General features: G+C 56.1%; 3 protein-coding genes across 8 annotated transcripts in view; 2 read left to right on the top strand and 1 right to left on the bottom strand.

Moving 5' to 3' along the window:
- The window catches only part of DLEC1 (DLEC1 cilia and flagella associated protein), a 39,351-nt gene extending 33,291 nt beyond the window's left edge, over positions 1 to 6,060 (top strand). Inside the window, 11 exon segments of the mRNA XM_081245645.1 lie at positions 1,738 to 1,943; positions 2,028 to 2,138; positions 2,241 to 2,366; positions 2,478 to 2,572; positions 2,766 to 2,850; positions 3,033 to 3,251; positions 4,231 to 4,392; positions 5,172 to 5,325; positions 5,544 to 5,667; positions 5,752 to 5,860; positions 5,862 to 6,060. Of these exon segments, the coding sequence (XP_081101771.1) occupies positions 1,738 to 1,943; positions 2,028 to 2,138; positions 2,241 to 2,366; positions 2,478 to 2,572; positions 2,766 to 2,850; positions 3,033 to 3,251; positions 4,231 to 4,392; positions 5,172 to 5,325; positions 5,544 to 5,667; positions 5,752 to 5,860; positions 5,862 to 5,969 (1,499 nt within the window). The 3' untranslated portion in view covers positions 5,970 to 6,060.
- Positions 6,061 to 6,190: 130 nt separating this feature from the next.
- ACAA1 (acetyl-CoA acyltransferase 1) lies at positions 6,191 to 17,097 on the bottom strand. Of its 4 annotated transcripts, XM_081245633.1 has the most exons (12): positions 16,766 to 17,082; positions 16,469 to 16,562; positions 15,430 to 15,487; positions 12,543 to 12,622; positions 12,197 to 12,239; positions 10,333 to 10,431; positions 9,358 to 9,438; positions 8,026 to 8,216; positions 7,691 to 7,870; positions 7,351 to 7,406; positions 6,857 to 7,002; positions 6,191 to 6,547 (listed from the first exon to the last, which is right to left on the bottom strand). In XM_081245633.1, the coding sequence occupies exons 1-12, from the start codon at positions 16,940 to 16,942 to the stop codon at positions 6,472 to 6,474; spliced, it is 1,281 nt and encodes a 426-aa protein (XP_081101759.1). In that variant the 5' UTR covers positions 16,943 to 17,082; the 3' UTR covers positions 6,191 to 6,471. The 4 variants fall into 4 exon arrangements, with proteins under 4 accessions (XP_081101759.1, XP_081101760.1, XP_081101761.1 ...); XM_081245634.1 differs by lacking the exon at positions 10,333 to 10,431 and having other exon boundaries at positions 16,766 to 17,090; XM_081245635.1 differs by lacking the exon at positions 7,691 to 7,870 and having other exon boundaries at positions 16,766 to 17,085.
- Positions 17,098 to 18,583: 1,486 nt separating this feature from the next.
- Positions 18,584 to 23,203, top strand: MYD88 (MYD88 innate immune signal transduction adaptor). Of its 3 annotated transcripts, none has more exons than XM_081245643.1 (5): positions 18,584 to 18,988; positions 19,882 to 20,016; positions 20,413 to 20,574; positions 20,764 to 20,855; positions 21,121 to 21,285. In XM_081245643.1, exons 1-5 carry the CDS (start codon positions 18,661 to 18,663, stop codon positions 21,139 to 21,141), a joined length of 738 nt encoding a protein of 245 aa, XP_081101769.1. In that variant the 5' UTR covers positions 18,584 to 18,660; the 3' UTR covers positions 21,142 to 21,285. The 3 variants fall into 3 exon arrangements, with proteins under 3 accessions (XP_081101769.1, XP_081101770.1, XP_081101768.1); XM_081245644.1 differs by having other exon boundaries at positions 20,413 to 20,602; positions 20,813 to 20,855; XM_081245642.1 differs by having other exon boundaries at positions 18,586 to 18,988; positions 20,413 to 20,593; positions 21,121 to 23,203.
- Positions 23,204 to 25,386: the final 2,183 nt, after the last annotated feature.

The following is a 25,386-nucleotide window of genomic DNA, read 5'->3' as shown; positions in this document are numbered from 1 at the left end:
TGGGCCACCCCAGACCAAGTGAACCACAGTCTCTAGGGGCAGGGCCTGGGCACTGTAGTTTTTAAGCTCCTCGGGGACTCAAGGGAACATCCTGTTGGTGGAAGAGAATGGCCACTCTGTGACCTTGCTTATTTTTGTCCACTGGATCTGTGCATTTGGGGTGTATTGGACCACTCTAATCATATCTTTATCAAGTTCTTCTGGCGTTTGTAGTTTTGCTGTATGTTTTTAGCTTCTGTATTGTTAGATGCACTTGACAGCTAACGATGCCTCTTATCACCCTGTAACCTTCCTCTTTGGCCCCTTCAGTGCTTAAATCCCACCTCGCCAAATAGCAACATTGCTCCCCTGGTTGTGTACTGGCATTTGCCTGGTATGTCTTTGCCCATCCCTCTGTTTTCACTCTTTATGACTTTAATGTGTGTTTCTTTGTAAACAGCCGAGAGCTGAGCTTAGAAAACCTAATCTATGTATTTCTTCTTATTTGATGATTTATTTCACTGTTATTTTTCTACTTTCTTCATTTTGCTTTTTGTGACTTGTTTCCCCTTTGTTTAATTTGGGATTTCTCTTCTACTTTCCTGGTTACCGTTGCTTCCTTGGGGCTCATCATCACATGCACATTTCTCCTTACCTGGAAGTGAGATTGTCCTCTGAACTTGAGAGTATGGAGGCCATTGGTGGCCTTGGTGAGAGTGATTCTGTGCGTGAAAGAGGCAGATACCAGGTAGTAACCCTGGGGACTACAAGTTCGGGGACCTTGCGTGGGCATGTTTTCACCAGGCATTCATTCCCCAGGGGCGAGCCATGAATCCGAGGTGAGCTGGGAGTGGGGGGGAGTCTCTCATGGATTGTTCGTCCTCCAAGCTTGCTGTGGAGAGGAGAGGTGGTACTGGAAAGGTCTGGCAGAGGGAAGCTTGTTTAAGTGCTGTGGGGAAGCAGCCAGGAGAGAGGGGAGATGGGACACATCTGGCCCCTGAGAAGAGGGGTGTAGGGATGGGGTAGATGCAGACAGATGGGGGACTCCGGGCGGGACTTTCTTCTGGGAGGTGAGGTGGGACCATCCACTGAGTGCCAGAGGAGATCAGGGAAGACAGTGTCGTGGTGCAGGTAGGCAGGGACGGCTGAGCAGGAAACAGCGATGGGCAGAGTGGGGGCACAGTTTAGGTTGGGGACGTTTATGGGAGTGGCACGTTGTTTAGAATGCGGGGGACTTGCTCACTGGGGCCTAGATGGTCGGTTCCGTTCCCCCAGGGTTAGGTTTTGGCCCAGTGGGTACAAGGATGGGGGCAAAGAGAGAGATGAGAATCCTGGCCAGACAGTTGCCAGTGGCAGCCCCCAGAGACTCGCCTGGCTGGGGAAGGAAGTGAAAGCAGGCAGGCGCTAAAGGATGGAGGGGAGGAGGCAGGGGACGCGGCGGGTGAAGGGGCCAGGGGTCAGCAAATAGGCCAGAAGGAAAGGAGGGTGTGGGGAGAGCACACAGGGAGTCGGATTTCTGCATCTGGACATGAAACCTGGTCTTGTGATCCAGAGGGCAAGGGCTGATGGAGCCGATGGCATAAGCCTGTAGACTCTCCTAAAACAAGAATTGCCTGCAAGTGACATTGGGGAGCCAGGCCCCCTCCACCCTGAGCGTGGGAGACCCGACAGCCTCCGGGGGCTGCAGGTAGGGGGGCGGCCCAGGGAAGAGTCTGCTCCTTCCTTATCCCTCGCCTCTCTCCCCCATGTCTGCCCCAGACATCCGCCTGGACTGGGAGACCTACGCTCCAGAGGCCAGGGAGGACCGGCTGCTGGAGCTGCTGGTGTCCTACGGGCCACCCTTCCCGCTGCGGGACCAAGCTGGGAACGGCCTCCTGTGCCCTGAGACCCCTGAGAGCAGCAGCTCCTTCTGGCCCCCAAGTCCCTCTGACGTGTCCAAGTCCAGCCGTGAAGCTGCCCAGTCTGTGAGCAGGGGTGGCGGGAGGGATGCCGGGCTGTGGCCAGTGGGCCTCGAGCCTGCGTGAGCCTCAGCGACTCCTGGACCACAGGCTGAGGGCGGCTCCAGTGCCAGCGCCTCCCAGGAAATCATCTCGGTCACCCTGCAGGGGCGCGAGGGGCTGCCCTCTGACCAGCCGTTCTCCATCAGCCCCAAGCAGGTGGTGAGTTGGGGCGGGGCTGGGAGCTCTGGGCGGGGCGGGAGGGGGGCGTCCCCCTGGCCGGGAGGGACAGGCGGTGCTGAGGCTGCTGTGTGCGTCTGCCAGGTGGTCCCTGCAGGGGGCAGCAGCACCATCCACATCTCCTTCACACCCGTGGTCCTGGGGCCCGACGTCCTGCACAGGGTGGAGTGTACTGGCTCCGCCCTGGGCTCCATGAGCTTGGATGACGAGGTGAGCGCTCCTGGCCTGGGGAGGGCCCCCACCACTGCCTCTCCCTGGGGCAGCTCGCCCGCTGCCTGCTCAGCTCGGGCGACCACCCATGATCGGGCTTGGGCTCGGCAGGTGGAGAGGGAGCTTCCGGGGAGGAGGCGCCGCCTGCAGGGCTCGGCTGTGGGGCCCGTGAGGCTGCACCTGCACGGCTACGTGAGGCCCGCGCAGTGAGTCGGCTGGGCTGCCTGGCCTCCCTGCGGCCCGCTGTGGGGGTCAGCCTTCCCCGGCACTGCCGGGGACCAGACAGGGTCCTGGGAGCAAGAGGATGGGGACGGGAGGGAGAAGTTGGCGGGTGAGCCCAGGGAAAGGCCGGCCAGGGTCAGCTGGGCCCAGAAGCCCAGCCATGCCTGTCGCTGGCAGGCTGAGCGTGGAGCTGGACTCCGGCGGCAGCATGGTGTTCTGGCACCAGGCCAGCGACCTCATCCCCGAGCAGCGCCGTGCTGGGGTGAGTGTGCTGCACCCCCGGCCCTCCCGAGCTACCTGGTCCTCAGACATTTCCCGCGGCCCCCTGTGGGGCATAGGCCTGACAGTCTGGGTCCCCTCCCCTGGGGCCCGCCACCCCCCACCCGAGTCAGGGGCTCCGGAGGGCAGAACTGAGTCCCCTCCCCGACCTCTGTGGCCGCCCAGGTGCTGAGTGAGCTGGTGACCACCCACCACCTGAAGCTGACCAACACCACGGAAATCCCACACTACTTCCGGCTCCTGGTCTCCAGGCCCTTCTCTGTTTCTCAAGATGGGGTGAGCCGCAGCCACAAGACTCCCGGCCCCAGCTGGAAGCAGGAGTGCAAGGAGGGGACAGCAGCGGCCGGCAAGCAGCTGGTACTCCACCCACAGGAGAACATGCTGGTCAGTGGGAGCTTCTGTGGTCCCTGCCTACAGTGGGCACACTCACCTGGGCTGGGGCTCACCTTCCTCTCACGTTCGCGCACGCAGCACCCTCCAGGTCTGGACGTAGACGCAGACAGTGGTGTCCACACACAAACCACACGCTTGGTCCCGCCGTGCGCTGTGCGCTCAGGGGCGGACCCCCATCACACGCACCACGTCCAGCAGACCCCTCCACACAGGGGCCCTCCACGTGCAGGAACGCCCAGACCTATCAGTGTGGACACTCGCGAGTCCCAGACACACCAGACCCCGCTCTTCGTCCCCTCCGCCAGTGTCCTGGTCCTGCGAGCCACCTCCACGCGGCACAGACCCCCCTTCTCGTGTGCCCTCACGCAGGGTTTCATCACCATCTTTCCATAAACATAAGGCACACCAGAAACACAGTTCCCCAGGCCCCACTGCGAGAGATGAGAAGATCTGGGCTGAGGCCCAGGAACCCGTTTTCCTAACAGGTGCCTCGGATGAATCTGTGGAGCTGGGTCCACAGACCTGGGTTGGGGAGCCGCGTGTCCAAGCCCCATCCTCTTGGGCCCAAGTTACACCCTGGCCCCAGATACCCACTCATGCTCCCCCAGCCCCCTCCCCACAGCCTCCAGGGTGACCCCTGAGGAAGGCAAAGCTGACTGCACGTCCCCTGCTTAAAACCCGGCAGGGGCTCCTCACTGCCCTCACGACAAAGACACAGGCCTGACTTGGGCCTACGGGCCTGCCCGCAGCCCTGGTCACGCGAGTGGAGCCGCCCACTCCTCCGGCCTCTCAGCTCCCGAGGGCTGCTCAGCCCTGTCCCTGGTACTAACGGGTGCTGGGCAGGGAGCAGGGCACAGTGTGAGGAGTGAATGCACCAGGAAGGGTCTGTGTGAGGGAAGGACGGAGCTCTGGACGGGGAGGCTGCCGCCCACTAGCAGTCTGAGGTGACGGCTTGTCCACATCTGCTCAGGTGAACGTGTCCTTTTCCCTCTCCCTGGAGCTGCTCTCCTATCAGAAGCTCCCGGCTGACCAGATGTCACCTGGAGTGGACATTCAGCAGAGCGCGAGTGGAGAGAAACAGATGGTCTTCACTCAGAATCTGCTTCTAGAATATAGCAACCAGACCACTCAGGTGAGTCCCAGGCCTGCCTCACGTGTTCAGGTGGGGTCAGAAGGGCAAACCCCAGTAGTCTGCCCTGGAAGAGGCCTGGCACGTGGAGAGATGAGGGTCATCTACCCTTACCTGTCTTAGGAGCTCAGAGCGAGGTGGGGTGCCGTAGGGTGCAAAATCAGGGAAGGCTTCCTGGAGGAGGAGGTGGCGTGCGAAGCCTGCACGCTGTTTAACGGAGAGAGAAGGGAAACTAGGCCAAGGGAATGGCCTGATGGGTGGGGACTGAGCAGCTGAGGGACGCCTCTTGGGCTCGTGTGGGACTGCGAGCATCGGGTGAGAATACCACGGGCCTCTTTCTTGTTCTGTGGACTGTGACAGCTCCACACCACAGCCCCGTGAGCTTCTGAGTTGGAGAGGCCAAGGGAAAAGGTGAGCTGGCCCGGAGCCCACGGGGAGCAGCGGGCTAGATGAGAGGGGAGAGGAAAGCAGCAGGGCGGCCCAGCCAGGGAGCAGAAACCACAGAGCTGGATCCAGGGCAGGGGGGGCAGGGGGGGGCAGGGGAGGCAGAAGGGAGCAGATGGCACCTTCCTGGCCCTTTTCCTGCCCAGAATCCCACCAGCATCCCCCGGCTTTAGAGGACAGCGCTGGCCCCCTTCCACCAGTTGTGGTGCTGCCTGTACGTCCCTCAGAAGCTGCAGTACTTGGGGTCGGCAGGGCCCCTGTGTCCCTGGCTCAGAGCCCAGTGGGAGTGGGTAAGGTCACCTAGTCCCCACCAAGTTAAAGGCTCTGTCCCCCCCAAGGTGGTGCCCTTGCGGGCCGTCGTGGCTGTGCCCGAGCTGCAGCTCTCCACCAGCTGGGTGGACTTCGGGACCTGCTTCGTGAACCAGAGCCGCGTCCGGGAGGTCTGCCTCATGAACCTGAGCGGCTCCCGGAGCTCCTGGGCCGTGTTGACAGGTGTGCCATGCCCTCCTCCCTGCTCCCCCATGCGGCTGGGCTGAGACCCCCAGGAAGGGGCCTGCGTGCCCTGTCCCTGCAGCCTGGCTCCCCAGGGCTGGGCCCACCTGAGAATTCCTGCAGAGGTGGGCAAGAGCAGAGGTGCACCCCCGAGATGCGGGCAGGGGGCCGAGCGCGGAGCTGGCTTCACTCCTGCGTGTCCCCTTCCCCTCACGCAGGCCAGCAGGAGCCAGACAAGGACCCTGTTGCCTTCAGGGTCTCCCCAAGCAGCGGGCTGCTGGAGGCACGACCGGTCAACGCACCCCCCACCTCCGTCCCCCTCCAGGTTTCCTTCACTGCCAGGTACGGCCCTCCCAGCCTCGCTGGCACTGCCTCTGGAGCCCTGGCCCAGGGCCCCCTCCTCATCTCAGCCCCTCCTCCCCACAGGAGCTGTGAGGTGTACGAGTCCACGCTGGTGGTGGAAGGCGTGCTCGGTGAGAAATCCTGCACCCTGCGGCTCCGGGGCCGAGGCTCGTACGACGAGAGATATGCGTCACCCTACTAGCTCTGAGCTTCTGCCCTCAACCCCCAATACTGGAAATAAACACGGCCCAGAGCTATGGAGCAGGTTTACTGGGCAAGGGCACCTACTGGAGGACCTCTGAACAGCTCCTGGGATGGAGGGACCCTCCCCCCACCACCCCACCACTTCCAGGCCCTGTGCCCTGTGTCCTCAGAGCTAATACAAAGGGTCGGCCATGCCCCTGTGGAGACCAGGGCAGTTAGTTAAAAGAGTCACTATTCAGATTCAGCAGAGGCAGGACCAGCATAGCAAGAACTGGCTCTTTCTTGGGGGAAAAAAACCACAGCCACTAAGGGAAGGTAATGCATTTAAGATGTTTACTGCACTCCGCATCCACAGGCCCCTTTCCCCAGGAATCACATGGTGGCCTTGCCGGCTGGGTGACCCAGGCCAACTTTGCCTGTCTCGGCTAGAGGGGCCCGACAGACGGCAGCCCGACACCTCACCCACTCCCATACTGTCTCATCTGTGTTCACATTTGCCAACTTAGCTGAAGTGCCTTGATTTGCCACTCCCACCAGTGCTGGAACTCCCCAGGTGTCACGTCTGTAGCGCTACTGCCAGAGCACTGGGCTGGGCCTCTTTCAGTTTCCAGGGTATTCGAAGACGGCGGCGGCTCCCATGCCAGTCCCGATGCACATGGACACCACCCCATACGCCCTGTGGAAGCAAAATGTGCTGGTTGGGTGAAGGCACAAAGGGCAGAAGCCCAACCACCAAGCTCTCCCCGGACCAGGCTGAGCTGGGTGGACCAAGGCCTTCACGGGCACAGGATGCCAGACCTCGGGGCACGTGGTCCCGGCCCGCCAAGGCGTGCGCACATGGTGGCCGATGCCTGCCGCAGGCCAGGGCCCCATCTCCTTGGCTCGGAGTGTGTGGGGGGTGGGTGGGTGGGGGCGCGTACACCTCCCCCATCAGGCGCGCCAGCTGGGCCCCCCGCCCCTGCCCCCCGACGGGGGCCAGCCTTACCGCCTCCCGCGGCGCTTCAGCTCATTGAGCAGCGTGATGACCTGTCGTGCCCCAGTGCAGCCCAGCGGGTGGCCCAAGGCCACCGCACCCCCCAGAGGGTTCACCTTCTCAGGGGGCAGTTGCAGCTTCTCCACACAGTAGACGACCTGGAAGGAGGCTGAGCATCAGCTGTAGCTCCCTCCCCAGTCCCCCGCACCACCCTCCCCGCTGCCTCCAACTGGGCGGCCCAGGCAACAATGCAAAACAGGGGCTCGGGCCTCCCTGGTGGCGCAGTGGTTGAGAGTCCGCCTGCCGATGCAGGGGATACGGGTTCGTGCCCCGGTCTGGGAGGATCCCATATGCCGCGGAGCGGCTGGGCCCGTGAGCCGTGGCCACTGGGCCTGCGCGTCCGGAGCCTGTGCTCCGCAACGGGAGAGGCCACAACAGTGAGAGGTCCGCATACCGCAAAAAAAAAAAAAAAAAAAAAAAAAAAAAAAAAAAAAACAGGGGCTCACCTGACTTGCGAAGGCCTCATTGATCTCAAAGATGTCCACGTCCTCCACCGTCAACCCTGCAGGCAAGCGGAAAAGACCTGAGCTGACCCAGCGGCCCCTTAGCAGGCTTCTCAGACTCCCTGGGGCCCTGCGCCATACATGGCCTGGAGGCTGAGCTGCCCGGTGTGTCTGCCTCTGTTCCAGATGGGTGAGCGGGTCCCAGCTGTGGGGTCAGGAAGGGGTCGGGGTGCCCCACCTTCACTCTGCGGCACCCGCAGGCCCACCCCGGGCACCCGCCTCTGGCAACAGCATGAGAGGCAGGGGCTGGATCCAAACCTAGGGTGTGAAGGAGCCATCTTACCTGCTTTTTGCAAAGCTACAGGGATGGCATAGGCAGGTCCAATGCCCATGATGTCAGGCGGGACCCCAACCACTGCGTAGGACCTCAGGACCCCAAGGATGGGAAGGCCCAACTCTTCTGCCTTGGACCTCCTGGCCAGCAGGATGGCAGCTGCCCCGTCACTCACCTGGCTAGAGTTTCCTAGAGGCAAACCACAGGGTTAAGGAGGCCTCGGGGCAGCTCCGAGGAGGTCCAGACCTTCCACGTCCACCCTGCCTGGTGGCTCCAGGCTCCCAGAGGAGAACACCCAGCATGGAAGCAGCCCCCTCCTCACCCCACCCCCAGCCCAGTCTCACCAGCTGTGGTAGAGCCCCCCTTCTTGAAAGCAGGCTTCAGTTTGGCCAGGCCCTCCAGGGTGGTGTCGGGGCGGATGCCCTCATCGTGGGCCACGGTGACACTTCTCTCAGTGCCCTTGTCATCACGGACCGTGGTGGTCACAGGCACAATCTCGGCTTGGAAACAGCCCTTGCTCTGGGCTCTGGCTGCCCTGCCAGCACCGTGGACAGCCAGGCTCAGTTTTCCATGGGGTTACCTTCCTTCCTGGGGTCCCTCCCTGAGGCCTCCTGCCCTGCCCTGCCCTCTGGGACAGACATGCAAGCTCAGGCTGCTAAATGCGGGGTTACACTCACCTCGGGGGGAGTGCAGAGGGTCCCCTACTACCCCACCTGCCCTGGGAGTGGGAAGCCCAGGGCTTTACAGGGACTTCTTGGCCATCAGCCTTAGATCTTCAGATCCTGGCTTATCCCAACCTCAAAGGGGAGGGGGAAGTTTGGAAGTGACGGCTCCCCTTTGAGACCTTCACCCAAGAGGGACTAAGCCAAACTGAGGCTGGAGCCCCAGGAATATTTGTGCTGGGTTCTGCCAGCTTTTCTGTTCCCTCCCGTCGCTCAATTCCATCCATTCCCCATGTTTCCACGTGATTAAAATGACATATACTACCCTGAATATATCTATGTAAAATTTGCATGAGTGACACTTACGATTAACACAAACTTGTTAGTGAAATAGAATTTTTTAAATATCGAAATAAAATGCCATATACCAAACTACTGGATGAATCTTTGTATTTAAACAGTGTAGAAGCACAGGGCATTTTGGGGTGATCCTTGCAATCATATGCAAAATGTAAGGGCCCATGGGCATTCCCATGGGGAGGAAGCCACAGCTTTCACCAAATTCTCAAATGGTTACTTGCGCCCAAGTGGCTAAGAACCACTGCCTCAGTGTCCCCAGTCCCTGCCTCAGGATGCTACCCCAGACTCAGGGATGCCAGGGTCCCCGGCAGCACCGGCTCCACCCTCCAGGCTATCCAGAGAAGCCTGTGGTTACCATGTCTAATCACCAAACCACAGCCAACTAGAGAAGAACCCTGGCCCTCCTTACACTCTCAATAAATGGATGGGGAAACCGAGGCCAAGCTAGGGAAAGACCCTCAAGGTAAACAGACCGTAATGGGACACAGTGCTAACTGCACAGTGGCCCCCGGCCCTTGCCCACCTCCCCCTTCTGGGAGGTAGAGGCTTGGAAATCAGTGGTAGCCTAAGGGCAGCTCCACCTGAGATCACTTAGGACAGCCTCCAAACCTCACTCTCCAGCCCTTTAAACATCTCACCCCAAATAGCACTCACTTTTGCTGGGAAGCCAGTGCAAAGGTATCTTGCTTCTCCCGCGAAATGCCAAACCGCTCGGCTACGTTCTCTGAGGTTATCCTAGAACACAGACAACGAACAGTGAGTGTGGAGCCAGGCAGCCTGGGGACGGGCCCCAGGGCTGCAGGCAGGAGAGAACCGGAGGGCCCCTCTGTGCCACAGTGACAGTAGTGACGACTCAGGGCGGAGCACAGGTAGGGAGTCAGCGACGCTGGCCTCTAAGAAGCCTGTTCACCAGAGACCAGCACACAGGAGGGCGTGGGTGGGGCACTAGCTGGCTTGGCCAGCTTCACTTGTGCCTCAAGGAAAGTGCTTTACCGCGGGAGACAAGTCCCCCTCTGGGAAGGCCACACCCAGCTTTCTGCTCCCTGTAGCTGGAGCCTCCCCTCATCCTGGGAGCCCAGAGCCACAGAGCGGCCTTCGGCCGGGGCTTCTGGCTTTACAGGCTTTCCTCGGAGATGGTCCCTGGATGTGGAGGCAGCCGCACATCCCCTCACATGTCCAGAGGAGCCACAGCTCGCTGCCCACGGACCCCGGGGGTGGCTCTGGATGCAGAGCTTAGCTGCTCTGCGAATGTAGCACCTTTGATGCTGCACTGACAGGGCCCAAGGGCCCTCACCAGCAGGGCCGGTGAGCAAAAGCCTCCCGCCTCCTCAACTTTCTAGGCCTCCAAGGCTTTAGGGTGCAGCTGCCATCATGCCTTGTGTGACTGAGCCCCTCAGGGTGGGAGTGACAGGCTGGGCCATGCTTGGAAACCCAGAGGCACAGAGCGGACTGGGGGCCTCAGGACACGGAAGTCAGGGCCAGCACTAAGTCCCATGCCCAGAGTCCCTGCAGAGCAGACCAGGGCCGAAGGCGGGAGGCCACAAGATAATCCAAGTTCCTGCACCCCTGCTCCGGGCCAGGCAGGGAGCTGAGCGGGGACAGGCACACGGAGCCACGGTGGGCGCTCACCCCATAGGAATCAGGCAATCTCTGGCCTTCTCCTTCTCCACCAAGCGAGAGGTAACATTTCCAGGGTTCTGTCTGTCTGCCAGGGACATGGACTCCACCCTGAAGAGGAGGTGATCATCAGCGGGACTCCCCACGGAGAGCTCTGCGTCTGGCAAGTGCTGGGAACCGGCCAGGGAGCTCAAGGCAGGGCACTGGCCGGCAGCACAGAGCTGGGGGTGCAGCGCTGCTGAGCCCCAGCTGCACCCTCGCCCCCACCGCTGCACAATCCACATGCCTGGGCAGGGTCTCGCTTCCCAGCACAACTGGTTCTGCAGCCGGTCCCAAGGAAAGCAGCCTAGTGTTGGCCACCATGGGAGAAACACGAGAAACACGTCTAACAAGCCCGGGCCCTGCCCTCAGGGGCCACAAATTCAGTGGAGAGAAGAGACAAACGTTTTAAAAGCTGCACATCAAAGAGCAAGCCGACCTGCTTAGACCAGGAGGTGCTAGGAGACCAGGGAAACGCATGCGATCTCAGTTTAGTGTGGTCAAAAGGGCTTCCAGGAGGTGGCAGAATACAAGGCCTCAAAGGATGATAACACATAACCTTGACTGCACGCTTTTCATGTGCCCAGCGCTATTGTAAAAATCTTTTCTGGGAATTCCCTGGCTGTCCAGCGGTTAAGACCGCGCTTCCACCGCAGCGGGCACAAGTTCGATCCCTGGTCAGGGAACTAAGATCCCGCATGCCCTGCAGTGTGGCCACCCCGCCCCCACACACACACAAAAAAGTCTTTTCAGGTATAAGAGCGCTTTGAACAGTGTCAAGGCTCAGAGAAGCTGAGTTAACTTGTCCATGGACACTCAGCCAGGATCCAAATTTAGGTAGTCTGGCTTCAGAGCCCACTGCCACCTAGGATATCCTGGGCTACTCATCATGATCACAGTCTATGGGGAACAGTCAGCCTGTGACATGAGGGAATGTCCTGGCCCCAAATCCTTAATACCCTAGTAACATGGTCTTTAATTTGCTTGGGGACTCAGATACCCTCTAAGAAACGCATGAAGGCTCCAACCTTCTCCTCAGGTCACCCACACCCCCGTCCGTCCTCCAGTAAGATAGAAACCAGAGGGCAGCCTGGGCAGTGGCCTTTGCCCAGCCAAAGTCCCTGCAGTTTGGTCTTTGGGTTTATCTACAACTGCAGACACAGGGCAGTACAGCAAGTGCCAACTGGCACAGCTCTGAGACGGCCCAGCAGGGCTCCAATCGAGAAATGCTATGGAGAGAACTGAGAGGCAGAGGGAGCACGTCAGGATCCTGGGGCTGCTGGCCTCCCCGAGGCTGCCAGCACCCGACGCCCACCCCAGCCTTCCCCTCGCTGGGCTCCACATGCTGCAGCTAAAGACGGAGTCACAGCTGACGGGGACGAAACCACCACAGATCTGACCGTGTCCCTCAGAACCCAGGAGGCAGCTGGAAGTTTCCACCTTGGTCAGGGTGGGGGACAGCCAGCCTGTGAAATGAACAAACTAGTTCTACAGCAGGCAGCTGTCCCTGGCTCTAGGGAAGCAAAACTGCTCTTCCTCTCAGCAGCCATCATGAATCAACAAGGGCCACAGACAGAAACCCAGTGCCGTATTTCCTCACAATGCTTGCCCACATTTCCCACCCGACAGATTTCCAAGAAAGAAAGCTCTTCACAGCCCACTTCCTCTGGTGCTGAGAGATGTGAGCGGTTCCCGAGCAGCCAAAGCTGGGGACCACTTCTAAGTGCCTGCAAGAGCCAAGGGAGAATTCTAAAATCATGGCCTCTGAGAACTCAGATGAACATTAGTTTCACTGTTACAAGTTGGTTAATAAGCTCCAGCAGGAAAAAATTCTTACCCACAAGCCATGCCAATGTCATAAGACCCATTTCTGATGCCACCTGCAACAAAAGCATTTCATAAACATCCTTCCCCAGAGTCCATCTGTCCTGGGAATAGGGGAGCCTCTTCCCCACCTGGTCTCTAAGTGGGACTCAGCCCCAGCCTCAGAGATGGAAGACCCAGGAGTGTCCAGAAAAGGCTAGGGGTGCGGTGAGGGGCTCTCCTCCAGGCTTTCTGTGGTTACGGTCCTGTCAGAAATCCTTACTGCTTGCCCAGCAGACAGTGACTCTGACGACCCAAACCCGAGGAGCCAGGACCAAGGCCAGGCCGCGGCACTGGGTGCCCACCCAGTCAGAACTTACCAGCTATGCTGGCCACCGCCTGGAGCCCTGACGAACACTGTCTATTGACAGCTGACAAAGGCACGGTCTCTGGGATGTCACTGAAACAGAAAGTGAGACCAGAGGGTCAGCCCCCTCTCCCCTGCCAGGCACTCAGGGAAAGCAGGCCTGTGCTCCTGGCCAACACGACTGCCCCTTCAGGGGACAGAAAGCCCAGGGGAACAAACCCAGCAGCCCTGCCCCTACTCCAGGCCTGACCTACACTGGGCAAACCACATCTCTGCAGGTGCTTGCTCCCCAGTGCCCCACAATCACATGCCCTTCCACCCTGTGATTCTCCTCATCCAAGGCCATGCACAGCCCAAAGGCAAGAGAAGGCTGGTTGGGCCACAGAGGTCCTTCTTTCTCTTCCTTTGAAGATTCAAAAACTAAAATTGTATATCCCTGTTTCCCATGAAGAATAGAGAAGAGGGCCTGTGGCTGAGACAGAGAACCAGTGCAAAATAAATGTCTGAAGTATGACAGACGGCCAACAGGCACATGAAAAGATGTTCAACGTCGCTAACTGTTAGAGAAATGCAAGTCAAAACTACAATGAGGTATCACCTCACCCCACTCAGAATGGCCATCATCAAAAAATCTACAAACAATAAATGCTGGAGAGGGTCTGGAGAAAAGGGAACCCTCGTACACTGTTGGGGGAATGTAAATTGGTACCGCCACTATGGAGAACAGTATGGAGATTCCTTAAAAAACTAAATATTGAACTACCATATGACCCAGCAATCCCACTCCTGGGCATACATCCAGAGAAAACCATAACCCCAACTATCGCTGCAGCACTGTTTACAATAGCCAAGACATGGAAGCAACCTAAATGTCCATCAACAGAGGAATGGATGAAGAAGATGTGGTACATATATACAACGGAATATTATTCAGCCATAAAAAGAACGAAATAATGCCATTTGCAGAAACATGGATGGACCTACAGATTGTCATACTGAGTGAAGTAAGTCAGACAGGGAAACACAAATATCATATGATATCACTTACATGTGGAATCTAAAAATATGACACAAATGAACTTATCTACGAAACAAAAATGGACTCACAGACAGAGAATAGACTTGTTTTTGCCAAGGGGGTTCGGTAGGGGAGAGATGAAGTGGGAGTTTGGGATTAGCAGATGCAAACTATTATATATAGAATGGATAAACAACAAGGTCCTACTGTATAGCTCAGGGAATTATATTTAATATCCTGTGATAATCCATAATGGAAAAAAATATATAAAAAAAGAATGTATATATATATGTATAACCCAATCACTTTGCTGTACAGTAGAAATTAACACAACACTGTAAATGAACTATACCTCAATTTAAAAAAAAAAGAAATGTCTCAAGTATGAGGCTAGAAACCATCCCCACTCCTCAGCCTTACTAGTAACCACATGGCCTTTATGTTCCCATTGTCTCTGGAAAGGCTGTTCCCAGCTGGACAAAAATCCCTGATGGGTACCAGGTGTTCTAACATCCCTTCTTCTGACGGGTTCCCCCAGGCTCACGCTGGTTCCAGCCCTGGAAGCTGGTGAGGCTGCCTCTGCCAGTGTAACCTGTGCTGGCCAAGGGTACAAAGCCCTGGGGAAATCCCCAGACCCATGGACTCAGAACCTCAGGGGTGAAAGCACTCTGTTGATTCTGCTGATTCTGGCATGCAGCCAGGGTCGGGAACCTCTGGGCTAGTGCCCAGGCCAGGCTCTGCTGAGACCCTCTTGGGTGGATAGTCTCCTAGGTCCCTGTAGCCCGTTTAACCCTTCCCAGGTCCCCTAACTCCCTACTACCTAGTTACCACCCCTTCACCCAATCCACCAAGTGTTCATTAAACACCTACTTGGTATAAGGCACCACTGGAGGGATGCCGACATGCTTATAATACAGAGCCCTAGAGGACGCCCAAGCACACACAGAAAGTGAGTTAACTAGCAGAGCCTACAATAACCGAGCAAGATGGCAAAGCACATCACAAGGAAGCACGTGGCTAGCGACTGAAAAAGAATGGGCCCTCGTTTTAAGCTTGGGAACTCAGAGAAGTCTGGTCAAAATGGTGAAACTGTGTTTGAACAGAGTTTAACTAGGGCAGAGAGGGGAGGTAGGGACAGTACTGCAAGGGGACAGAAAGACCAGCTGAGGGAAGGCAGTGGCAGACAGGCTGGTTGAAAGAGGAAGCAGCAGGTAGATTAGGCTGGAAGTCAAATCTGGAGCCAAATCGCTGGAATCTTTGAAATCCAGGCTAAGCAGTCTGAGCCTCTCCTAGTCTCCACAGGTTTTGTCAGTTTTCCTGTTCCTTCACTAGTTCATGTTCCTGTTATTTCTTCTCCACGAAGCTGGGAGTACACAGCTCAGTGGCTCTTAAATCGACACGTGAAAATAATTTAAACCTCCTCCCTGTCTTAGGACAGCAAGTGGTAAAGGGCAATTCATCAGGGCCCCTTCTGGGCTACCCTTCACCCCAAGATTCTGCCCTGTCCCCAAGCCTCTGCTGATGGGCTAGCGTTTAAAAAGCTCAAAATCACTCTTCAGTGTGCCAACCTGGTTATTTACTTGACAAGAGGACAGAGTTCACAAGCAACAAGCTGATTTTGGCTTAAGAAAAATCAGGCCACAAAGAACTTTTTGCTCCAGTCCCAAAGGCCCTCTGTCCTGGCTCAGCGCTGGGAAACACACCCTCCCTTCAAAGTAGGGGAAAGGCAGCATCCAGAAAAGCAGGGTGCTGAGGACCCTGGCTGTGTCCAGGTCTGGTGTCCAATCCTGATCTTCTCCCCGCAACAGGCTGAGTTCTCTGGGACCTGAGCCCAAGCAAGAGCGTGAATAGCCAACCCAGAGCAAGAACTGGAAAAGTTTACCTTAGAAACTGGGCAATTCGGGCCATTAATGCTCCGGCCCCAGGCTGAAGCACATTTCCTGTGGACAACAAACCTTTATTCAGTGCCAGGCACTAAGGTACAGCTGTGATTACCAAGAGGGGGGCATTCCAGATCTTCCTTCAGAAACAGTGGAATTTCAAGGTCTGGAGCAGGGGCAGCCAGCTATACAGCAGCTTGTCCTGGCCATACACTAGACCCAGTCCCCGAGAGGCCCAAGCTCCCTTGCCCATGCAACCTGCTTTTCCAAATCAGCGCACACTGGGGAGGTCGCCTGCCTTTAAAAGGTAACATGGAAAGAAGAATGTAGTGCAAAGCTTGAAGTGTGAAAAAGTAGTTCTGTCAGTTAGGAAAGTGTTTTTGAAACGCACACCTTCCCCTGAGTGTCCTCCACCAAGCCCTGCTGGCACTCCAGGGGTGGAACAGTGATCCCCCATCTAGGGCTGACACTTGTGTGACGTGACTCTTACCATATAATGTTATGTTTCCAGGCTAGAGGAGCAGAGTTGGGGAAAAGGGGTTGGACTGAAGGTCAAGAGGTCCTGGATTCAGGTCCAAGCTCTGCTGCAAATTCCCCAGGCCTCAGTTTCTCCATCTGCCTCAGTTTCTCCATCTGTAAGTGCAGGGCTGGACTAGATGGGTTTTGATGCTCCAAACTCCCTCTGTTCTACCCTGGCATAGATAGTACGTCAGGATGGGTAGAGAACCCTAGCCTCCTGTCTCTTAGGGTGTTCTCAAACTCCTGCGCCAAGACCCTGGCGTTGAAATGTCTGTCACTTGAGATCCCTGCTTTCTATCATACTTAATATGCAGAATGTGCTTGGAGCGGGCACAGAAAATGCCTGGAGGCGGGGGTGGGGCGGTGGAGTCTATAGCCCGAAAGGGACGATTACAGTCAGCTGCGTGAAGTCCATCGACATTCCCATTAGGGAAAACACCTGGAAAGTGCCTGGTGTTTGAGGAGGGCTTCGGCGTAATGGGAAGGCGAAAACCGAGCGCAGGGCCCGGGTAGTGCACTCACCCACGCAGATATCTCCCAGCTGGGCCGGGCTCAGCTTGACGTCCTGGAGAACCGCGGTCATGACGGCGGAGAGAAGCTCGTCGGGGGTGGTGTCCTGCAGCGGGAAGCGCGCGGCTGGCGGCGGTGCTCGGGGTTCCCAAGATCCCAGCTCCCCCAGCCCCACCCCCAGAGGGACAGAGCGGTCCAACTCGGGCGCGGAGCCACCACCGACGCCGAGGGTTACCGAACAGAGGAGCCAGACGCCAGCCCGCCCCGGGCCGCCATCTCACACCCGGCGCCCGAGCCCAGGGGTCTCACCTTGAAGCCGCCGCGGCCCGATCGGCCAATGGCCGTGCGCCGCCCATGCACCACCACTACATCCTCCGCTGACTTCCGCGGAGCGCCGCTCCAACACGGCGCGGCCCGCGGCTCCGGCTCCGGGCCCGAAGCGGGCTGGCGGTTCAGATGACCCAGCACCACCTGCAGCCTCCGCATCGCGTAGCTCGGCAGGGTAAAGCCCCAACCAGCCAGAAGCAGAGAGCAGCAACCAACAAACCAACACCCGCGCAGGCGCTGAACCGTACCTCTGACCACCCGCTTCCTCTATCCTAAGCCCCGCCCACAACCCTGCGGGTCTGACTGGCCCTTCCCTCTAAGGTCCCGCCCACCTCCCCGCCTCAGACAACCAGAAGGCGAGTCTGCCTGAGGTCCCGCCCCTAGCCGCAAACGGAACCTCCTAAAGTTGAACCCAAGAGGGTCTTTCCACTCAAAGCCCCGCCTACAGTAGCCTCAGGCGGCGGCCAACCAGGAGGTGGGCTTTTCTGAAGCCCCGCCTAGAAATACAGACAGGAAACCTTTCCACTTGCAGCCCCGCCTACTGCCAAACCCGAGGCGGGTCTTCAAGAGCCCCGTTGGTATCTTGAAGCAAATTTCACCATTGCCAGGGGTCCCTTTCCCTACAACTCTGCCCGCTGCCCGCCACCAAACAGAAGGCAGGTTCGTCAGGAGCTCCACTTACAGCTTCTTGCCGGGACAGAGGGGCCAGCGACTATAATTCCTCTTCCCCCTGCCTAGCCTTCTCTGCTGTCTCCCCCAAGCTGGGGGACCTAAATAATTCCGAGATGCCCCAGAGCCTACCCCGACGCGCTTGGGCTCTCCTGGGAAGTCTTTCGAGAAGACTGAGGGAATTTGGGATACTGGGGTGGCAGGAGAACGGACTGTACAAATGTGCCGGAGATATGACAAGCCCCCTATCTGGAGAAAGAGTATCATACTTTTTTTTTTTTTAACCAATTTTACAGTCATTTGGGATGATTTGATTAGTGCCCACCTCCCCCGCTAGGCTGGGGTTTCCGCCAAGTCAGAGAAGGATTCTGTATCCAGGATGCCTGCAACATGCTTGACACTTAATAGGTGATCAATAAATACCTACTGAATGAGTGAATGAACCAAAGCTCCCCAGGTCAGGACGATGTCCCCTGCCCACTAAAAAGCAAGGCCGGGTGCCCGCTTGACCCCCAATGGCAATGTTTTCCCTAGACCCCAGAGGGTAGTACTGGGTTTCTCTCAGACAGGAAGGCCAGGGTGTCCTGTTACCCTCAAACACGGAGGGTGGGGTTGTGCCCCTCACTTTTCAAGGGCAGGGCCGTGGCATGCCTCTGGCTTCAGAAGGCAATATGCCCTTTTCCACCTCCAACTCTGGGTGTACAGCCAGGGATTCCCCATACTCCTAAGGGCAGGATTGGGTGCTCTACCAGAATTAGGGGGAGGGGGTGTGGAGGGAGGCAGAGCCGATGCCTGCCCCCTTGCCCCTTCCCCGCCATCCTCGACGGCAGGACCGTATGAACCCCTCAGATCCCTAATGGAAAGGATGTAAGTCCACCAGATGCCAAAGAGCAAGTCACCTCTTTCCTATAACCCCGGAAGGAAGGTCATCGTCCCACTGCCGCACCAGACCCTCCTGGACAGATAGGTGGAGCTCCGTAGACCTTAAAAGGTAGGTTCCCGGTCCCCACACCCCCAGTCCCCTGAGATCCCGAGGGCAGGGGTGGGGCGCCCCCCACTTCCGCACATCTACTGGGGCTCCAGACTGTAGGGCGGGGCGTCGCTTCGAAAGAGAAACCGGTGGGGCGGGGCGGGGCCGGGCGGGAGGGGTGGCGGTAGGCTAAGGAGGAAGCACAGACCCACGACGCGCCTCTGCATGACGGCCCGCCATGGCTGAAGGAGGCCCGGACGCCGGCTCCGCGCCCCCCACCCTTTCTATGTCCTCCCTGCCCCTGGCAGCGCTCAACGTGCGAGTGCGGCGCCGCCTGTCGCTCTTCCTAAACTTGCGGGCGCATGTGGCGGCCGACTGGACCGCGCTGGCGGAGGAGATGGGCTTCGAGTACTTGGAGATCCGGCGGCTGGAGACGCATGCCGACCCCACGGGCAGCCTGCTGGACGACTGGCAGGGACGACCCGGCGCCTCGGTGGGCCGCCTGCTCGAGCTGCTCGGCAAGCTGGGCCGCGACGACTTGCTGATGGAACTGGGACCCAGCATCGGTGAGGACGCCCCCTTCCGGGCCTCATATCCGAGGTGGGGGTGGGGATGAAGGGGCTGACCATAACTGGCCTCAGCATCCGTCCCACCTTTCCTGTCTTGGAGGCGGGGAGAGCGGGGTGGGGGGACGGGAGTAGTTTTGGGGTGGCAAGGGGGACACTGGAGGCAGCCTGCAGAGGGGGAACCGTGCAAGACCAGTTCCCTCTTTCAATACGTGGGATGATAGGTAGGGACTAGAGAAAGAAGGCGAAGGCCGGGAAAGGCACAAGGAAACAACTTAGACAAAGGCTTTCACATAGGACCCGGAGTCAGAATAGGGGTCCTCTGTGGGGGACTTGGGACTGCTTCAAGTATGTAGAGCAACAGGCAGGTAAGGGACTGAAAGCTGACAGTCTTTGGAAACTTCAGGTCCCTGGAAAATGCACCCTTTCCTGCTACTTGCTGACACATACCTGCACAGGCATGGGGACAGTGGCCCACTTGGTTGGGGCTGCTGCCCTTGCTGCACATAATCACCAGGTCTCCTGAGCTCTTCTTACATGCCCTGCTCACATCAGCCATGGATCCTAGAAGAAGCATACCTTGGGTTCTATTCTCAGGAGCCCGGAGCGGGGAGGTGGGGGGTGGGGGAGTGGAGGGCAACGGGATAGAGACACAAGCCTGACCTTGATGGCTTCCCTCATGGCCAGAACACCACTGACATCCCTTTAGGATGGCCAGAGCCAGGTGGAAGCTCATCTTTTCAGAGCTGTTGAACTGTGGATGGCACCACTGGGCTAGAGAAGCCCTGGAGGACAACACAGCCAGGGAGGTGGGACAGGGGCTGGATCCTGACCGTGGGTAGAGGTGTGGGGTACCTGCGGGGAGCTGGCCACACCTTGTCTCTTCCCCACAGAGGAGGATTGCCAAAAGTATATTCTGAAGCAGCAGCAGGAGGCATCTGAGAAGCCTTTACAGGTGGACTCTGTAGACAGCAGCATCCCTCGGACGAGAGATCCGGCGGGCATCACCATTTGCGATGACCCCCTGGGTAAGGGCCCAGTACTGCCCCCTTGGGCCGTAGGACATTGTGGTGTTAAAAGCATGGATGTTGAAAGCAGATGGACTGTGGCACCTTGGGCAAGTCACTTAATCTCTCTGAGCTTCAGTTTCCTAAGAAATGGGAATAATAAAGTCCTACCTCTGGTTTTGGTATGAGATTTTCATGAAATGAGGTGTCTATCTCATGGTCGACCTAGGGTTTGGCCTGGGGTGGTAAGGAGGTGTTCATCTTTCCGCTTCTGGGAAAGGCACTTGCTCTGAATAGTGTCATCTCAGGATTGTGTAGGGTCCAGGGTCACGGTCGCTTAGGCTGGGGGCACCTGGCTGGGCTCCTCCGCAGCCTTCCTGCAGGGCTCTGACCGTCACCCTTGTGCTCTGCACCCAGGGCAAATGCCTGAGCGTTTTGATGCCTTCATCTGCTACTGCCCCAGCGATATCCAGTTTGTACAGGAGATGATCCGGGAGCTGGAACAGACAAACCATCGGCTGAAGTTGTGTGTGTCTGACCGCGACGTCCTGCCTGGCACCTGCGTCTGGTCCATTGCCAGTGAACTCATTGAAAAGAGGTTGGCTAGGTGGCCAGGGCGCAAGTGGGTGGGTGTACAAAGCCCTGCTAGGGATCCTCCCAGTTGGACCTTGTCTAGCCTGGGCACAGTGGGCTCCTCCCAAGGCTGTCCTCTGGGGGTATGCTGAACTAGGTCACCACAGTGCCTATAGCCTGCCCACTCTCCCTTAGGTGCCGTCGGATGGTGGTGGTTGTCTCTGATGATTACTTGCAAAGCAAGGAATGTGACTTCCAGACTAAGTTTGCACTCAGCCTCTCTCCAGGTAAGCTCAGCCCTGCCCTTGCCACAGAGAAGTGGGCGGGGCCTCAAGATGCCAGCCTTCCCTCACCAAGGGCCACAGATAGAGCATCAAGGAACTTGGGCAGGTCTCTACACATAAGTGTGCATGCACATGAGTGCCCTTTGTGTGGGTGAATATATACCAGGGGTGCTTAGTTGGGAGAGGGATGTTGTTAACCCCTGGACTGAGGATTGGTCCCATCCCACTGTGAGAGCCTGGTGCCAGCTCTGTACCCTTTGGCTTGCAGGTGCCCATCAGAAGCGACTGATCCCCATCAAGTACAAGTCAATGAAGAAAGAGTTCCCCAGCATCCTGCGGTTCATCACTGTCTGCGACTACACCAACCCCTGCACCAAGTCCTGGTTCTGGACTCGCCTCGCCAAGGCCCTGTCCCTGCCCTGAATGGCCCTGAGCCCCTGGGTGTGTGTGCATCTGTCTGCCTGTACGTGTACTTCCACCCCTGCCTCCACCTGCAGCTGTACGGGGAATCTGTGCTCCTCTGGCCTCTTGATTCCTGGACATGCCAACTCCACAGACACAGCTGCAGCCATTGTACATATCTGGACATCACATCTCATGTCCTGCAATAGAACATGTGGCTGCAAGTGGCACGCCCACTTGCTGTTATCAGCCAGGACAGTAAAAACCAGAGCCAGCTGGGACTAAGAGGAAGACCAGAAGAGCCATCTCTGACCCATCCACACATCTTAGGCCTCAGTTTCTCCACCTGAGAACTAAGTAGGGTGAGGAGAACAGGCAGTAGCTGTGTTCAAATGATTGTGGGAAACGGTGAAGCACTGTTCTGAGTCTCCTGGGGACAGGAGACAAATCTTGGCTGAGAGAGAGCTAGCTGCCTGGTCAACGTGCTGGCCACTGCTGGGACCATGGCACTGCTGGGGCAGCTGCTTCCACAGTGGCGCCTACGGATGCTTTGGGGCCCTGTTGCCCCACCTCACATCCTACTTCCTCCTGCCCCAGGGGACAGATGGGGAAGCAGCCTGGCCTAGCATAGGGAGGTCCTACATTGAGCCTGATTCCCCAAGGGTCCACCTCTCATCTGCCTCTTTGACTCCTCCCAGCCTCTGTGCACCTTCCCTGTGATAAGTCCCCAAGAGACTGCCCTGAGCGTCTGGGGCTGCTTTTCACTTCCACCTATCGAGTGCCTGTGCTCCTGCTCTCAGCTCTGCCCTGCATGAGATGGGATCCCGTCTTCTGGCATCTCCATCAAGTTTGGGTTCTGGAGCTAGGTCACCATGGTGGTGTGAGCAGGAAGCCTTCCTCCCTGGGCCACCACAGAGAACTTTCCCACCAATCTTCTGTACTTAATTGCCTTACAAAGTTATTTGCTGGGACTAGTTTACAAACAGTGACCACACAAAAGCCTCTTGCCCCAAAGCTTGTAGGCACATGGACACATACAAGCTTACACACAGAGACATATATATGTGCACAGGCACCCTCATGCACACACATACAGGCATCTTCATGCACACATTTCCCTGGATAAAGCTGCCAGGAACAGCTGGGTGGGACAGTCCCACCACAGAGGGGGCCTAACCCTGGACTAAGATGGGACAATCTTGTATTCTTTTTCTCTTTCCCTCTTCATTGGAACCAGACTCTGGAAAGGACCCATTATGCCAGCATTTACGCCTTCAGTGAAGCACAGAGCAAGGAAAGAGCTGCTTGAACTCACAGAGCAAGTTAGCTGTGACAGCTGTTTTTCCCTCCTTGGGGGATGTGTACGTTGGTTTCCCTTAAGCTCTCCTTCAAGGAGAAAATGTCTTGGTCTCAGGTCTCTGTGCCAGGATAGGACCCAGGACCCTAAATCTAATAGCAAATGTATGCCTTCTCTGCTCCACTTCCAGCAAGGGCTGGGGCAAACCAAGTACCTTCCCTCAGGGTCTCAAGAGGGACTGGAGGCCCCTCTCTGCATGATCTTGATGAAGTACTTAGCTACTAGGTACCTATCCCCACTTTGATACTGCGAAGTATTTTAAAACTCTTTCAAGAAAATATCTTTCAGGGACTTCCCTGACAGTCAGTGGTTAAGACTTTGCCTTCCAGTGCAGGGGGTGTGGGTTCGATCCCTGGCTGGGGAGCTAAGATCCCACGTGCCTCAGGGCCAAAAAAACCAAAACATGAAACAGAAGCAATATTGTAACAAACTCAATAAAGACAAAAAAAAAAAATTCACAACTTAAAAAAAAATATCTTTCACACCTGTTTGTATTCATTGTAAGAATTTCAAAGAGAGCTAAGAAATGCCTCAGTTTGTAATTTCCCCTTCTGTATCCTAGGTTTATAATAAAGGGTTCTCTACTTTGGGAGTAACAGGTTTCATTTGTGTCTGGAAGGAGTTTGGAAGCAGTAACTTGGGATAACGCTCTCCTGGGTACATGAAACTGGGCCCTTGGGTAGGTTCCAGTGGGTTTGCCAGGAACTTCCTTAAGGCTGGGCCTCCTCCTCACAGGGTCCAAGCCTCACCAGGGCTGCAGGCAGAACTGAAAACAACAGCTCAGCTACCGACTGGGGACACTGCTTGCCTCTGCCAAGCTTGGTCTGAGGATTGTGTCACACTCCGGGGTCCTGGCCCGGCCAGCGGGAGGGGCTTCTCTCCTAGGCTCCAAGGAGAGACTGGAGAGTCCCCACTCCAGATCACAGATCTCCGGAGAACGCAGGTGTTACCAGTAATGGCCATCCTTGGGCATATCTGTGTTAATCCTGAAAGCATCGATCTATTTTTAAATAGAATGCCCGACTTTTTTACTGTTCACTTGAGAAAAATTAGAAAATATGAAGAAAAAAATACCCATAATCCTAATCCCAGAGATAACTTGGTGACCTTTTAGAGTGCCCAGATATTTTCAGCCACCACAGCTTTTCTCTCACTGGTCTCTCTGTTACCAAGTCCTGGCTCCGGAGCCTCCTGGATGCTGGAGGCTTCCCAGCCTTGCCTCTGTACACTCAGGACTCCTAGAAAGTCCCCCTGAGGCCAGACATTCCTCTCCAGTGTCCCCTTGGGAACAAAGCCTCAGTGTGGTCCCAGCAGGGCCCCTGGGATCTGCCTTGTGCCCCCATGGCTGGGGGGACAGTCTTTGGGTCCACTCCTGGTCATGGAGAGGGCTCTCTGGGCAACACCAGTCACGTCATGGGGAGAGCCCCTGTTCTCTCAGGTCAAGATGGTGACCTGAATGCCCTCAGCTCAACCTCATCTAACCCTCACACCCCTCTCACCTTCCTCCAGTGCCCACCTCCCCAAAGGGAGGTTCCCAGATACCGAGAAAGCTTCCTCTTCTCATTTTTGTTTCAGTCCCCTAGGAACTTTTGATAGAGAAATCCTTTTTCCTAAAAGGAAAATTCACTGATGAAATTATCCAAGGCAAAAGCAGGAAATTTTGGAGGGCAGCAGCAAAGGTAAAATACAAAATTACAAATCTACATGACAATGGACTTGGATTCTGCCACAAGTCAAGGGCAAGGGAAAAAAACAGGAACAGGGATTTCCTCCAGATTAGACAATAAAATATACTAATATAGTGTGACTTTGTTGGATCCTGGTTCAAACACATCAATTATAAAAAGATATTTTGGGGTCATATATCCAGTAGAGGTCAATATACAAAATATGTGAGAGCAACAAAAAAATTAACAGCCCAATTAAAAAATGGGCAAGGGGGACTTCCCTGGTGGTCCAGTGGCTAAGACTCCATGCTCCCAATGCAGGGGCCCGGGTTCAATCCCTGGTCAGGGGAACTAGATCCCACATGCCGCAACTAAGAGTTTGCATGCTGCAACTAAAAAAAAAAAAAAAAAAAGATTTCGCATGCCGTAACTAAAAAAAAGAAAAAAAGATCCCACGTGCTGCAACTAAGACCCCATGCAGCCAAATAAATAAATACTAAAAAAAAAAAAAAAAAAAAAGAGCAAGGGACTTTAATAATTAGACATCTCTCCAAAGAAGATATACAGATGACTAAAAAAGTACATGAAAAGATGCTCAATATCACTAATCATTAGGGAAATGCAAATCAAACCCACAATGAGATACCATCTCATACCCATTAGGACGGCTACTACCAAAAAACCCAGAAAACTGGGACTTCCTTGGCGGTCCAGTCAGTGGTTAAAACTGTGCTCCCAAAGTAGGGGCACGGGTTCAATCCCTGGTCGGGGAACTAAGATCCCGCATGCCACACTGTGTAGCCAAACAAAACAAAACAAAACAAAACAAAAAACCCAAATGGTACATTTGCTGTGGTATGGCAATTTCCAAAAAAAATTAAAAATAGAAATACCATATGATCCAGCAATTCCACTTCTGTGTGGAAACCCAAAAGAACTGCAAGCAGGGTGCAAATATCAAAGAGATATTTGTACACCCATATTCATAGCAGCATTATTCACAATAGCCAAAATGGGTAAGCAACCCAAGTATCCCTTGACAGATGAATGAACAAAATGTGGTATATACGTATAATAGAATAGTATTCATCCTTAAAAGGAATGAAAT

This window comes from Mesoplodon bidens (assembly GCF_964165515.1).
Source record: "Mesoplodon bidens genome assembly, chromosome: 10".
Classification (NCBI taxonomy): Eukaryota; Metazoa; Chordata; class Mammalia; order Artiodactyla; family Ziphiidae; genus Mesoplodon; species Mesoplodon bidens.
Note: the sequence above shows the minus strand (reverse complement) of the source record. Positions and strands in the feature narration are given on the sequence as shown.